The sequence below is a fragment of the Salvia hispanica genome, chromosome 1, assembly GCF_023119035.1.
Source record: "Salvia hispanica cultivar TCC Black 2014 chromosome 1, UniMelb_Shisp_WGS_1.0, whole genome shotgun sequence".
Classification (NCBI taxonomy): domain Eukaryota; kingdom Viridiplantae; phylum Streptophyta; class Magnoliopsida; order Lamiales; family Lamiaceae; genus Salvia; species Salvia hispanica.
Genome location: NC_062965.1, coordinates 338,351 through 351,364, shown reverse-complemented (window position 1 = coordinate 351,364; position 13,014 = coordinate 338,351). Strand labels below are relative to the sequence as shown.

Genomic DNA, 13,014 nt, shown 5'->3' with positions numbered 1-13,014 from the left:
CTGAGAAGAACTATAAGGTATGTCTCCTAATAGTTCTACCCATTGGTCTTAGAGATCTTGGCCTTTTTAACTTTGCTGGTCTGTGATTTTAATTTAGTTATACTTTAAATGGATTTATGCTGTTGATTTTTAATTTTGCTATCGCATTATAGACTTTAAATGGTTTAAGGACTCCGTTTGATTCATGAGAGTGTGGGTTTGAATCCCTCATCACTTTTTTCACATGATATGATTAGACAGATATTTTTACTCTTTAAATTATTTTTACTTTTATGTTAATCGTATAAATAAAATTTTTTCCTGCTGTTGTCACTCAAGAAAATTAATTTAAATATTTCTATATAATTAAAATTATTCAAAAAGTACCTTTAAATTATTTTATATTTACATTAATTATATAATTGATCTCATATAAATAATAGTATCTTTTTATTTTCAATGCACTCAAGAAAATAAATTTACATCTTTCTAATAAATGAAAAGTAAATATTTTACGAAATAATTTCGAATGATATTTGCCAAGATGTCTAAAGAAATGGAAGTAATAATTATTCTGTAATTTTATTTGAGACCTATACTAAATGTATATTCTAAATTCATATTCGTGATTTTTTACTCTTATACACTTAAGCAATAAATTAATAATTCAAAATATTTGAAAAAAATGTATTTTTCAAAATAATTTTGAATGGTATTGACGGTAAATAAATTGATATTTTGAAGTAATAATAACATTATTAATAACTTAATGATTTTCTGTTTTGTTTGGAAAACAAATCTTAGAATTCAAAAAATTAAGCATTTGCTTGATATTAATAAAAAAAATTAATTACTTAATCATGAGTTACGAAAATATATTTTAATAATTGTAAAATTTAATCATAAGTTAATAAAATCCATACACAGTAGTACATTATTAAAGAGTAATGAACTTTAAGCATAGGTTGTTAGAGCACGCTATCATGTTTTGTTTGTTCTTTCATGTTGGGGAGAGGTGTGGAGAGGGTTCAAATTTTATTAGTGGTACTAGTGGGTATATAAAATTAATAGTTTAGTCTTCGAATATATGAAATTATACATTCACACTTGTTATTTATTATATTTATTTATGTTGGAGTCTCATTTCATGACTTCAAAAATTGGATGTACCACAGGGTTCTTAAATATCTGTAGATCTAATTGATCTCACGGTTTGACATTTACTTTGTTCTAAATAGCACGTTATGGAGCAATAATTGGAGCATCTTGTAATTAAAAACTGGGCCATAGTTGACAATTAAGCCACTGATTACCAACTAATTACTTAATTATGTTTAATTATGTGGTAATGACAGCTGGGAATCTTGGCACTGTCAAACGATTCAATTAACCAATGCCAAATATATTATTTAATTCAATCTAAACAATATCACATGTGCAAGACGGAGGAAACTAATTTCATTGACTATTCACAATATTCATCTCTGCAGAAGCAAACAGTAAGAAGAAAAGATATTGAGAAGAACTCTAAGGTATGTCTCCTAATAGTTCTACCCATTCATTGAGCGATCTTGGCCTTTTTCACTTTTGCTGGTTTGTGATATTTTATTATTTAGTTTTACTTTAAATGGATTTATGCTGTTGATTTTTCATTTGATTATTATAAATGCCATAAGTTTAATAAATCATACTTTTGCGCTAGGGTTATTGCATTCTTGATAGATGTCAAGTGTCGGTTTTTCTACTTTGGGGAGACTATACAATATAGGTTCCAAAATGAGAAACTTTTTTTAAATTCCGACTTTGGAAAAAACGTATATCCATTTCGCGTGTTTAAAAATGTGACCGGCTACGCTTCTTAAACACACGAAACAGCTCGCGCGTTTGAAAGCAAATTTTGCTTTCGTGTTGTATACTTAGTCTTAGACAAAAACCTGAAAATTACACTATTGGTGAGTTGGTTAAGGACTCATTTGTTTTATGTGAGACTGTGGTCCCTCCTCCGTCAATTTTTTCAACATAACTAAAGGGATTATTTTCGTCCTTTTACTTTAAAGTATTTTACTTTAAAGCCGACGACCTCATCTAACCACATCCAATTCTGAACCATGTTTGATAGTGTTATGACAAATAAGGAAATAGTGTAATCAACAAACGAAAGAACGTAAAGAGACACATAATTTACGTGATTCACCAACGTTGTGTTGGCTACAGGGACGGAACCAGAAATTTGAATAAGTCGGTGCTAAAATTATTTAAAAAAAATACTACTATATATAGAACTATAGTAGTAATATCCAAAATTATGGAGCATTTTATTATCTTACTTCCTTCATTTATTTTACATGTTTATAAATTGATGAAAACACAAATATAGAATCAATTCAAACGCAAAATATATTTGCTCAGATTATAAAATTTAGTAGCGTTTGGTCAATCTTATAATATTTAAAATCAAAATATTAAATAATAAATTTCAATTATTTTTATATTATCACATCCAGATACAATTTGTTGTTTTCTAATAATGTTTAAAACAATAGTGTTTACTAAAATAAATAAAAAGAAAAAGAAAAAATATGTATTCTAATAAAAAAATTAAAATTCATGTTATATATAATACTTTCAAATAAATTAACTAGATTTTAACTAAATTTTAAAATAAATTACATAAATTATGATATTATGACGATATACAAAATAATATTTTCAAACTAATTTCAGTAACAGGCTATAAATGCAAGAAAATAACCCTACATTATTATTTCTAAAATAAAAAGAGTGTAAATTCTAATACTATCATTATAGTAGTAGTAATGTTAATGTATTTCCAAATGTCTCGATAAGAATTACTCCTACTATGATTATGCATTCCCAATTCAACTTAGACGCAGAAAAAAATAAAACATAAATTAATAGTGGACTCCACACAGCTGCTAATTAAATGATCACAATTAATTCTTTTTCCTTTCCCCTTATTCCCATCCTTCCTTCTTTCGGTAGAAGAAAACGTTAAATATATGTAGCGCAGCTGGGCTGCCATGGTTGAAGTACCGGGACCAGCGCCGGCCAAGCCCCCGCTAGAGCGGTGGCTTGTCTCTTGCTAGGTCCGTCCCTGGTTGGCTATGTCCACGGGCATGAACGAAGAACTAATTGTATTATGACTGCGGTTACAGATACAAAGTTATTTTCCCTACTTCTCTATAAATAGGCACAAGAGACGAACAAGGACTAATACAACAATTAAGGTCCAGCGAGACCCCCGTTTGGCTAGTGGTAAATAGTAATGATTCAAGACATCCTAACAAATCTCCACGTTGGCTTGAATCCTCCTTCCAAATGCATCATCATAATACCAGACGAACAAACTTCTTCATTCTTGCCTCAAACTTGCCCTCCACAGGCAGCTAACAGCTCATGACATTAATATGCTTAGTCCAAACATTAAGCAAGTCCAAACAATGTTGAAACTTGCTCTGCGGATCGGCTTGGTGAACATATCAGCGGGATTATCAGTAGTGCCAACTTTCTTCACCTCAATTCTTTTCTCATCTCTTAGAAAATGATATCTCACATCAATATGCTTAGTCCTCTCATGATAGACTTGATCTTTGGCTAAACAAATAGTGTTCTGACTGGAACACAATAGCTTGATCTTGATGTAAACCAAGATCACCAACTAGCCCTTTCAACCATATTCCCTTTTTAGTAGCTTTTGTCAATGCCATATACTGCTTCAGTAGTAGGCAAAGTAACAGCAGCCAGCAAAGTTGCTTTCCAACTAACAACAAAACCACCAAGAGTGAAAACATAACCGGTCATAGATCTTCTATTATCGACATCTCCAGCATAGTCAGAATCAGATGAACCAGTCACTGAACAATGAGTATCACCTCCATAAATAAGACCAACATCAGACGCACCTCTCAAGTAGCGAAAAATTCTCTTCACGGCTTGACAGTGCTCCTTTCCCGAATGTCCCATGAACCTGCTGACAACACTAACAACATGTGCTATGTCTAGTCTAGTACAGATCATGGCGTACGTCAAACTCCCTGTTGCATTAGAGTACGGGACTCAAGACATGTACCCCTCCTCAACTTCAAATTTCGGTACGTTATCCGATGACATATGAATATTTGTAGCACTTGGAGTATCAATAGGTTTAGCTCCAGACATGCCAAATCTTGACAGAATCTTCTCAATGTAGCTCTTCTGTGATAAACATAGCTTCTTCTTTGTTCTTTCCCTAGTAATCTCCATGCCTAAAATTTTCTTCGCAGCACCCGTATCCTACATATCAAACTCAGGACTTCGACTTCGCAGCAATGAACATATCATCCACATACAGAACAAGATAGATCATCGAGCTTTCATCAGCTTTGTTGTGATACACACAACAATCATACGGGCTCCTGTACCCCAACTAGATCATATAACTGTCAAACCTCTTATACCACTGCCTTGGAGACTGCTTTAGTCCATACAAGGACTTCTTCAGCTTGCAAACATAATCCTCCTTATCCGGAACCGCGAAACCATCTGGCTAGTCATGTAGATATCTTCCTCGAGTAGTCCGTGTAGAATCGCCGTCTTCACATCTAGTGCAACTATCGCAAGTAACACTCTAATGGAAGTGTGTCTGACCACTGGTGAGTATATCTCAATATAGGCAACCCCCTCCGTTTTGCCTGAACCCTCTTGCAACTAGCCGAGCTTTGTATGCAACACCCTCATCTGGTTTGGTCCCTTCCTTCTTCTTGAATATCCATTTGCAAGTAAAAATTTTTCTCCCCTTAGGCCGTGGAACTAATTCCCAAGTCAGGTTCTTCAAAAGTGATTCTATCTCTTCCTCCATTGCAGCGAGCCACTTAGCACGCTCAGTGCCTTAAATAGCTTTCTTGTAGGTAGGTGGTTCATCTGCTAATGGCCCATCTTCGACCTCATTGGCAACCTGTAGTGCATATGCCATCATATCTTCAAAACCATATTTCAACGAAGGCTTAACACTTGTCCTCCTAGCTCTGTCAATCATTAGACCATAGAGGACCATCATTAGACCATACCTCGCAAGGCGTCTTACAGTCAATGCTATTGTGAGGACCACGGTTGATCAGGTAACATGCTGTGTTTACTGCTTCTGCCCAGAACTTCCTAGTCAAACCAGCATGAAACAACATGCATCTTGCTCTCTGCAACAATGTCTGATTCATACGTTCTGCCACACTATTTTGATGTGGTATATGTCTAATAGTGTGATGTCGAACGATACCTTCACTCCTGCAGAACTCATTGAACTCAGATGAACAAAATTCCATACCGTTATTTGTTCTCAATCGCTTGATCTTCTTCCCTCTCTGGTTTTCAATAAGAGTCTTCCAATCTTTGAACTTCTTGAATGCTTCACCTTTATGTTTATCATAATCACCCAAGTCATTCTCGAGTAGTCATCAATCATCGACACAAAATATTTGTGTCCTCCAACAGATTCAACATGTGAGGGACCCCAACAATCCATATGAATGTAGTCAAGTGTCCACTTCGTTCGATGAACCCTCTTCTTTGGAAACTTGCTGCGATGAAGCTTCCCAAACACAAAGTGTTCGCAGAAATCAAGTTTTTGCACTTTAATCACCCACCTAAATATCCTAAACTATGAGTTTGTCAACGGATTTTAATGCACAATTTGGTAAAGTAAGAGAGAAAGAGAGAAAAATTGGTAAAATAAAGGAAAGGGAGAGAAAAAATTGGTTAAGTAAGAGAGAGAGAAAAAAAGTAATGGAATTAATGTTAGTGGGGACCCACTTTATTAGTGGTATAAATGGTAAATAAATTGGTGTATAAGGGTGTAAAGATTCCCTAAAATAGAAAGTTTGAAAGTTGCTATTTGTAAGAAACAGATTAAAATGAAAAGAGTTAGTTATTTTTAAAAAAACGGAGGGAGTATCAGCTTTGCTTTGGGATGGAAGTAGGAGTTATTTTAATAAAATCAATACAAGTTGCTAAATGGAGTAGCAGTAATAGGAGACTTGTCGTTACAATAATGAGGCCCACTCACTGGAACCAGGCCATCAATTTTCAGGCCCGTATGGCTTATAAATAGCTAGCGCGAGAATCAAGTTTATTAACATGATGTGTGGCCCAAAAGAATACAAAAATTAGGCCCAGCCCATATAATTCACAATTTAACTCAGCCACTAAATTTAATAGTACTGTATAATTCAATTATGTTATTAGCATTCATTAATCAAAATTCAGATTTGGTAATTTTTTCCAATTCTACTCTCTTTTCCTCGTTGCTCCAATAATCCATTTCCATTCTAAACTCTAAACCTTCTCTGTTTCACAGTTATCAGCTGAAAGAATGGAGGGAGAAGCTGCCGCCGCTGTCCTTCAAGTTCTTGTTCAAAACCTCATCGACCTTTCCAAGAAAGAGTTGTTACTTGTCCGAGGCCTCAACGAAGAAGCTGCAAAACTGACTGAGCGTTTGAGTACCCTCCAGCAATTCTTGAACGATGCAGAGATGCGTACCATTCCCGGTGGATCCGTCAAGCTGGCTTAAGAAGCTTGAAAACGTGGCCTTTGATGCTGACAACATTTTGGATGAGCTCAACTATCATCTCCTCTACAAGCATATCAAACCCATGAAACAAAGGGTACTCTCATGCTTCTCCTCACCATGCGTTAAATATTCACGCTCCCGAAATATGGCTCTTAGGATCCAAGAAATCAATGAGAATTTGGAGGTCATTAACAAAGAGGCTGCGGATCTTGGCCTCAAAGAGATGCTTGCCACCAATGTGCCCACTTTGCCTGATGTGTCTCGTGAAACTGACTCATTCACTCTTGATCCAATTTTTATTGGAAGAGATAAAGTGCTGTCAGAAATAGTGGAAAAGGTTACCGCTTGTATCACAACTGATGAACGTGTTTCTATTCATGCTATTGTGGGAATGGGAGGATTGGGGAAGACTACTTTGACTAGGAAAGTCTTTCATCTCCTAAAAGAAAAGAATCGGTTTGGATCACATATTTGGGTGCATGTTTCTCAAATTTTTGATCCAATTGTCCTTTTCAACAAAATCCTCTAAGCATTGACTTCTCCGAATCAAGTTGAAATTGGGAGTAGGGAAGGTGTTCTGGAAAAGCTTCAACAAGTTTTGAAAGAGAAAACTTATCTTCTTATTCTTGATGATGTTTGGAATCAAGATCGTCCCGCATGGGATGGTTTTATCCAGTCCTTGTTGGGGGTTAGTTCTATTAAGGGAAATTTTATTGTCGTTACCACTAGAATTAAGGAGGTCGCTTCAATTGTGAGTCCACATTATCCACACGAGTTGAAAGAGTTATCTGAGGAAGACTGTTTGTCAATTATCAAAGAGAAAAGCTTTGGAAAAAAGGATTTTCCTTTGGAATTTGAGGCTATTGGGAGAAAAATTGCGAAAAGATGTAAAGGTTTGCCGTTAGCCGCCAACGTAGTTGGTGGAGTATTGCGCAGTAAATCTAAAGAAAAATGGATCTCAATCGAAGAGAAATGGCTTGCACACAATGAAGGAGCTCATATTACAAATATTTTGAGGTTGAGCTATGATGAATTGTCTGTACCATCACTCAAGAAGTGTTTTGCATACTGTTCTGTTTTTCCTAAAGGTCGCAGTTTTGGAAAGCAGGAACTGATTGAGTATTGGATGGCAGAAGGACTTCTTGAAGCTGATGGAAATAATGACTTGGAATTTGTGGGAGAAAACTATTTCAATATACTTCTAGACAATTCTTTACTGCAAATTACAACAAGAAATGATGACCGGGAGGAATGTGTGATGCATGATCTTGTGCATGATCTTGCATATTCTGTTTTAGGTGGTTCTCATAATGCATCTGACATCTTCCCAATTCGATACATGTTCCTTGAAGACAAGTCAAAGGATGTTTTGGTAAAAAATGCAAAATATTTGCGAACACTATTGGTCATGGGTAACATTTGTGGTAACATGTTCTCAGAGTTCAAATGTCTTCATGTTTTAACCTTTAAGAGTTATGGAGTTATTGAGTTCCCAAGTTCAATCAGGAAGTTGATACATTTGAGAGTTCTTAATATTAGGGGATCAACAATTGAGCGTCTTCCGGATTGGATTGGTGAACTGGTTCACTTGCAAACATTGAGAGCAGAGATAAGTTGTTTTAGTCTAACAAGGAAACATCAACTTCCAAGTACTTTGAAGTACTTGATTAACTTAAGGCATCTTTGTGTTGGAGAAGAGGTAGATTTGCCTGCCGAGATGGGGCTATTAACTTCTCTCCGAACCCTAGAGCGTTTTGAGGTGGGCGACAAGAGTGGCTACAAACTCGAAGAACTTGGAAGTTTGAACAATCTCAAAGGAAAATTGGAAATTTCTAGGCTGGAAAAGGTTGGTAATAAGGAAGAGGCTGAGAAAGCAAATCTACATAAAAAGTCAAAGTTATTGGAGTTGAACTTGATGTGGAATCGGAATAGAGAAGGTGAAACTACAAATGATGAGAATGTGTTGGAAGGCCTTCAACCTCACTCAAATTTGAAGAAGTTATGGATTTATGGATTCAAGGGAAAAAGTTTTCCACTATGGACTCGAAAGATGGAAGTTGAAAAAGTGGGTGAAACCTCCTCTTGTGTACCACTTAACAATTTGATTGAGATAAGTCTGTCAAGGTGCTCAGAATGTGAAGAAATCCCAATGTTAGGGCAGCTGCCAAATCTCAAGTCTCTTGGTTTGTATGGATTGACTAATGTGAAGTCCATAAATTCTTCTGACCATGAATCCCAATGTATTGTTTTTCCAGCTCTTGAAAATCTCGAATTGGTTTACATGCCAAGGCTGACAGAGTGGGTACACACAGAATCAGTGGGTGTAAGTGGTGTCAAGCTATTTCCTCGCCTCCAGTGCTTGGTGATCCAATTTTGCGAGCAATTGATGAATTTTCCAGCTCTTTTCCGGTCGTCTCTCAAAAAGTTGACTATTAGAGACATTGGGAGCTACAGGCCTTTGGCAAACATATTTGAGACCAAGTTGACATTGCTAACACAGCTAAGAGTAGAAGGAATAGATGATTTGGAATGCCTCCCAAATTGGTTATTCGGAAGCAATCCCAATCTGTTGGAATTGGAGATAGCGGAATGCCCCAATTTGAGAGGACTACCAGATGGTCTATGCACCATCATCTCTTTGGAGAAGTTGATTATAAAAAAGTGTCAAAATTTGGAACATATGGGCGTACAAGAATCAGAAGGAAGCCTCACATGTCTTAAAGAGTTGGTTATTGAGGACTGCAATGCTTTGGTGTATCTGCCATGTGAAATGGTAGGATCCTCGCTCAAGACATTGAAGTTGGAGAATTTAAGTAGCCTACAGAATCTAGCAGGAATAGTTGACTGTCTGCCGAAATTGGCCCGTCTAAGAACGTTGAGCATTCTTGGCGTTCCTCAATTTTCGGCTGTTTATTATGTTGGTAGTCATAGCCTGGAATTAGATTTTAGTGTGCTGGGATCAATGGAGATTGTTGATGGCATATTGCAAGGATGCAACAACTTACCCCCAATTAAAGAGATAAAATTGAAGTGGAGGGAAGGTTGGGAAAGTCTGCCGGAATCAATTCAAACTCTCACTGCTCTGAAACTGTTAAAGTTGGAGAATTTTGGAATGGAAGAGTTACCTGAGTGGTTAGGAAACTTGTCATCCCGATTATGGGGGTTGGAGATAAGTAATTGCAACAAGTTAAGGCGTCTACCCATACAGAGCATCGCTAAGTTAAGATACTTTAGTATTTCAGAGTGCCCAGGAGTATGTTTTGACATTTCCCAATGGCCCGACATTTCCCATATCGCCCGCATCGACATTGATGGACAACGTGAGTATCAATATTTTTCTTGTTTGTTTCCGGAAACCGTTGCATGTCTATTTCCTCACCTCCATTTCACTTTATTCATTTTTACAACTTTTCTTGTTTCTATTTCGATTTTATCTCATTTATTTTAGCGTTTTAATAAAAATGCCCCACCTTATGGTAATTGCAAAAATGTACTACTCATTATATTATTTTGAGTAATTCTGTCACAATATTACATTAAAAAAATAAATATGTAATGTTTTGCCTAAGCACATATGTACCATTCTCTATATTTTTGTTTATATTTATAGGTGTGTTTTAATTCTTTGATGGATATTAGTGGAAGATATATATTTTTTTCAACAATTTTTAAATCTTTTCACATAGTAATTTGTAACGTGGGTGGTTTTTCTCACTCATTTTCCCACCTTTTTAAATCCTAAGTTTATGATAATATCTAATGTTATACTAGTGTGATACTAATATTTTTCACCATTGAAAACATTTGACAATAAAATTTTGTGATGAGGCAGGAGTGTTGACAGAAAATGATGATGCAGTGCACAGAGAGGAAATGTGGAGAAATTTCTTGGAGAGAAAGCATCGCCAAAATTCTTATAGTAAGAAAATTTGATGATTGTACTCATTTTACACATTATTATGGCATAGAAAACTGAAAAACGTAAGGTATTAAGAAGTTTGGATTGATTGTTTCTTGCATATTAGTATCAAACGAAACCTCCCTGTTTTATATTCATGTCTTGGTCTTTAATCTGACTATTAGATTGTTGTCACATGTATTTTAACCATAGGAATTTGAAAAACGATCTTGTCATCATCCTATATAGTTGAAAATTGAAATAGTATATGAAAGTGAAACTTCATTTTGGAATAGAAGTTGGTGTCCTGTTCTTTTATAAGTGATATAGTAGTTCAGAAGATCCAATTTATGATATTATTTTTCCATGCTTTCCGCCGCAGAAAACATGTGACAAAAATATGGTGTGATGTCCTTTTTGTGATTTTTCTCATCTTTTTTATTCTGTCTCTGTCCTCTATGATTTATCTTATAATCTTATAATTTGGTATGTAAATTCTTGGTCCAAATATCATCTATGACTCATTTGGCTGGCAATGATATTTAGGATTGTGATTATGAAGAAATAAATATGCAGATTTTTGTGTTGTGATTGGAAAGGCCAAAAACATATTAGAATTCAAATTTAAGTTAAAGTCAAATAGATATGAACTTGTAATGTTTTGGTTTAATTGCAAACTTGCAAGTCTAAGTTGCACACACTTATCCCAAAATGGTTAACTGAACGCTACTTTTCCTCTCAACGAGATTATATTTATAGTACACAATCTTTGCGTGATGAAGCTGAAGTAGAAGAAGCTAAAGATGAAGTTGAAGAAGAAGCTGAAGTTGAAGCTAAAGATGAAGTTGAAGAAGAAGATGGAGAAGCTGAAGTTGAAGCTAAAGAAGAAGAAGAAAGTAAAAGGGGAAAGGATTTGTGTTTGAGTTTGAGGTGCTTCCAAAGAGCGAGGAGGTGAAGAAGGAATCATTGTGCATCAAACATTTCCTCAAATTCACACCGGTAAGATTCAGCTTCACCTGCAATTAATTCCTTATTCTTTGATTGATATATTTTATATAATTGTAGAGAATGTGGATATATTCAATTTGTTTGAGGCATCATCTCCAATTCTAGTCATGTTTTTACATATGTTTTCCTCTACCTCTTCACACTGTAAATGGCAATTTAAAATTTCCCTACAGGTTTGGCTGAACAAGGTGAAGCAGAGATTTGTGTCGAATTTGGATTTGCATACCAAGAAAGTTTGACGGCTGTACTCATTTTATCCCTGGTGTTATTGCATGAGAGTTTGGATTGATTTTGTTGTTATTGTTGTTGTAGTTATTGTCACTTACATTTTGTGATGGATTCATGGTTTTCATTTGTGGTTTGCCTGTCAATTTTTATTGGAGTAACCGGCGCTGGTCGGCAACAGCTAATGTCGCTCTTGTTTTCTTTCAATTTCCTTCTTTTTCAATTCTCTTTTGAATCAGTTGTGAAAACGTGGATATACATTATGAATAGCTTGCCACCAATTTGATCTTGATCCAATTTTCATTGGAAAAGATGATGTCGTGTTGGAAATAGTTGATATTCTTACGACTAGTATGACAATGACTACAAAAAACTGTCGGTTTACTAGTGAAAAATCTTGTTGCTAATTATCATAATTCTGCTGGTAAAATTGGTTAGCAACGGAATAACAACAGATCTGTCCCGCTGCTAAATTTTAGCAATGGCAAAATTGTGTTGCTAATATTTTAGTAACGAACTAGCAACATAACGGGTCCGTTAGTAAATGTTGGCATCGAAAATGGATCAAAAATTTTACCAACAAACTCAGTTCGTCACCAACTGTTAGTAGCCGATTAGCAACGCCATTACTCTGCCGCTAAATTGTTGACATCAAAAAGGGATCGTAAATTTAACAGGAAATCCATTTCGTTACTAATTGTTAGTAGCAGATTAGCAACGCAACTAATCCGCCCCTAAATTATTGGCATCAAAAAGGGATCGAAAACTTAACAACAAATCCAGTCAGTTACTAATTGTTAACAGCGGATTAACAATGCACCAAATCCGCTCCTAAATTATTGGCATTAAAAAGGGATCGAAACCTGTAGCAACAAATTTTGTCCGTTACAAATTGTTAGCAACGAATTAGGAGCACACTTAATATGTCCTAAAATTTTCGGCACTAAATAGGCATCTAAAGCTTAAGTTGCACATTATTGTTACAATTATTTGCTTTCTAATCCAGTTACAACAAAATGATTACAACAAACCAACAAATTATCAAATAAATAAATTAATTTGTAGACAAAAATAATATAGTAATTGATAAATAATAATGTATTCAAAAAAACATGATGTCTAATGTTGTTACGAGTTTAAATTGTAACGATGTGAAAATAAAAAATATCAATCTTCTAATTCTGTAGAATCAACACGACTAGACGGAGCATTAGAGTGACTCGAGTGTTGGGACTATTGGGGCATATATTGTCGATCCTCTCTTTTATAGTCTTCACTTCTTGTGTTGTGCCATGAACGATTCATACACACTGCCACTGACAGGAACACCTTTTTCTGCCGC

General features: G+C 35.4%; 2 protein-coding genes across 2 annotated transcripts in view; one reads left to right on the top strand and one right to left on the bottom strand.

The window, feature by feature from the left end:
• LOC125201005 (putative disease resistance protein RGA4) lies at positions 1 to 11,969 on the top strand. Its single transcript, XM_048098871.1, has 6 exons — positions 1 to 17; positions 1,470 to 1,511; positions 6,329 to 9,861; positions 10,374 to 10,460; positions 11,222 to 11,438; positions 11,621 to 11,969. Exons 3-5 carry the CDS (start codon positions 7,668 to 7,670, stop codon positions 11,392 to 11,394), a joined length of 2,454 nt encoding a protein of 817 aa, XP_047954828.1. The 5' UTR covers positions 1 to 17; positions 1,470 to 1,511; positions 6,329 to 7,667; the 3' UTR covers positions 11,395 to 11,438; positions 11,621 to 11,969.
• Positions 11,970 to 12,945: 976 nt separating this feature from the next.
• Positions 12,946 to 13,014, bottom strand: part of LOC125205791 (disease resistance protein RGA2-like) — a 6,163-nt gene continuing 6,094 nt past the window's right edge. The window contains exon 3 of the mRNA XM_048104918.1: positions 12,946 to 13,007. Within this exon, the coding sequence (XP_047960875.1) occupies positions 12,946 to 13,007 (62 nt within the window). The remainder of the gene's footprint in view (positions 13,008 to 13,014) is intronic.

What these genes read in the sequence shown, in the direction of transcription:
- LOC125201005 (XM_048098871.1), top strand. Translation starts at nt 7,668, where the DNA reads ATGGCAGAAGGACTTCTTGAAGCTGATGGAAATAATGACTTGGAATTT. An exon ending in CATCGACATTGATGGACAAC is followed by an intron (nt 9,862 to 10,373) that starts GTGAGTATCAAT and finishes GTGATGAGGCAG; the next exon opens with GAGTGTTGACAGAAAATGAT. An exon ending in GCATCGCCAAAATTCTTATA is followed by an intron (nt 10,461 to 11,221) that starts GTAAGAAAATTT and finishes TGCGTGATGAAG; the next exon opens with CTGAAGTAGAAGAAGCTAAA.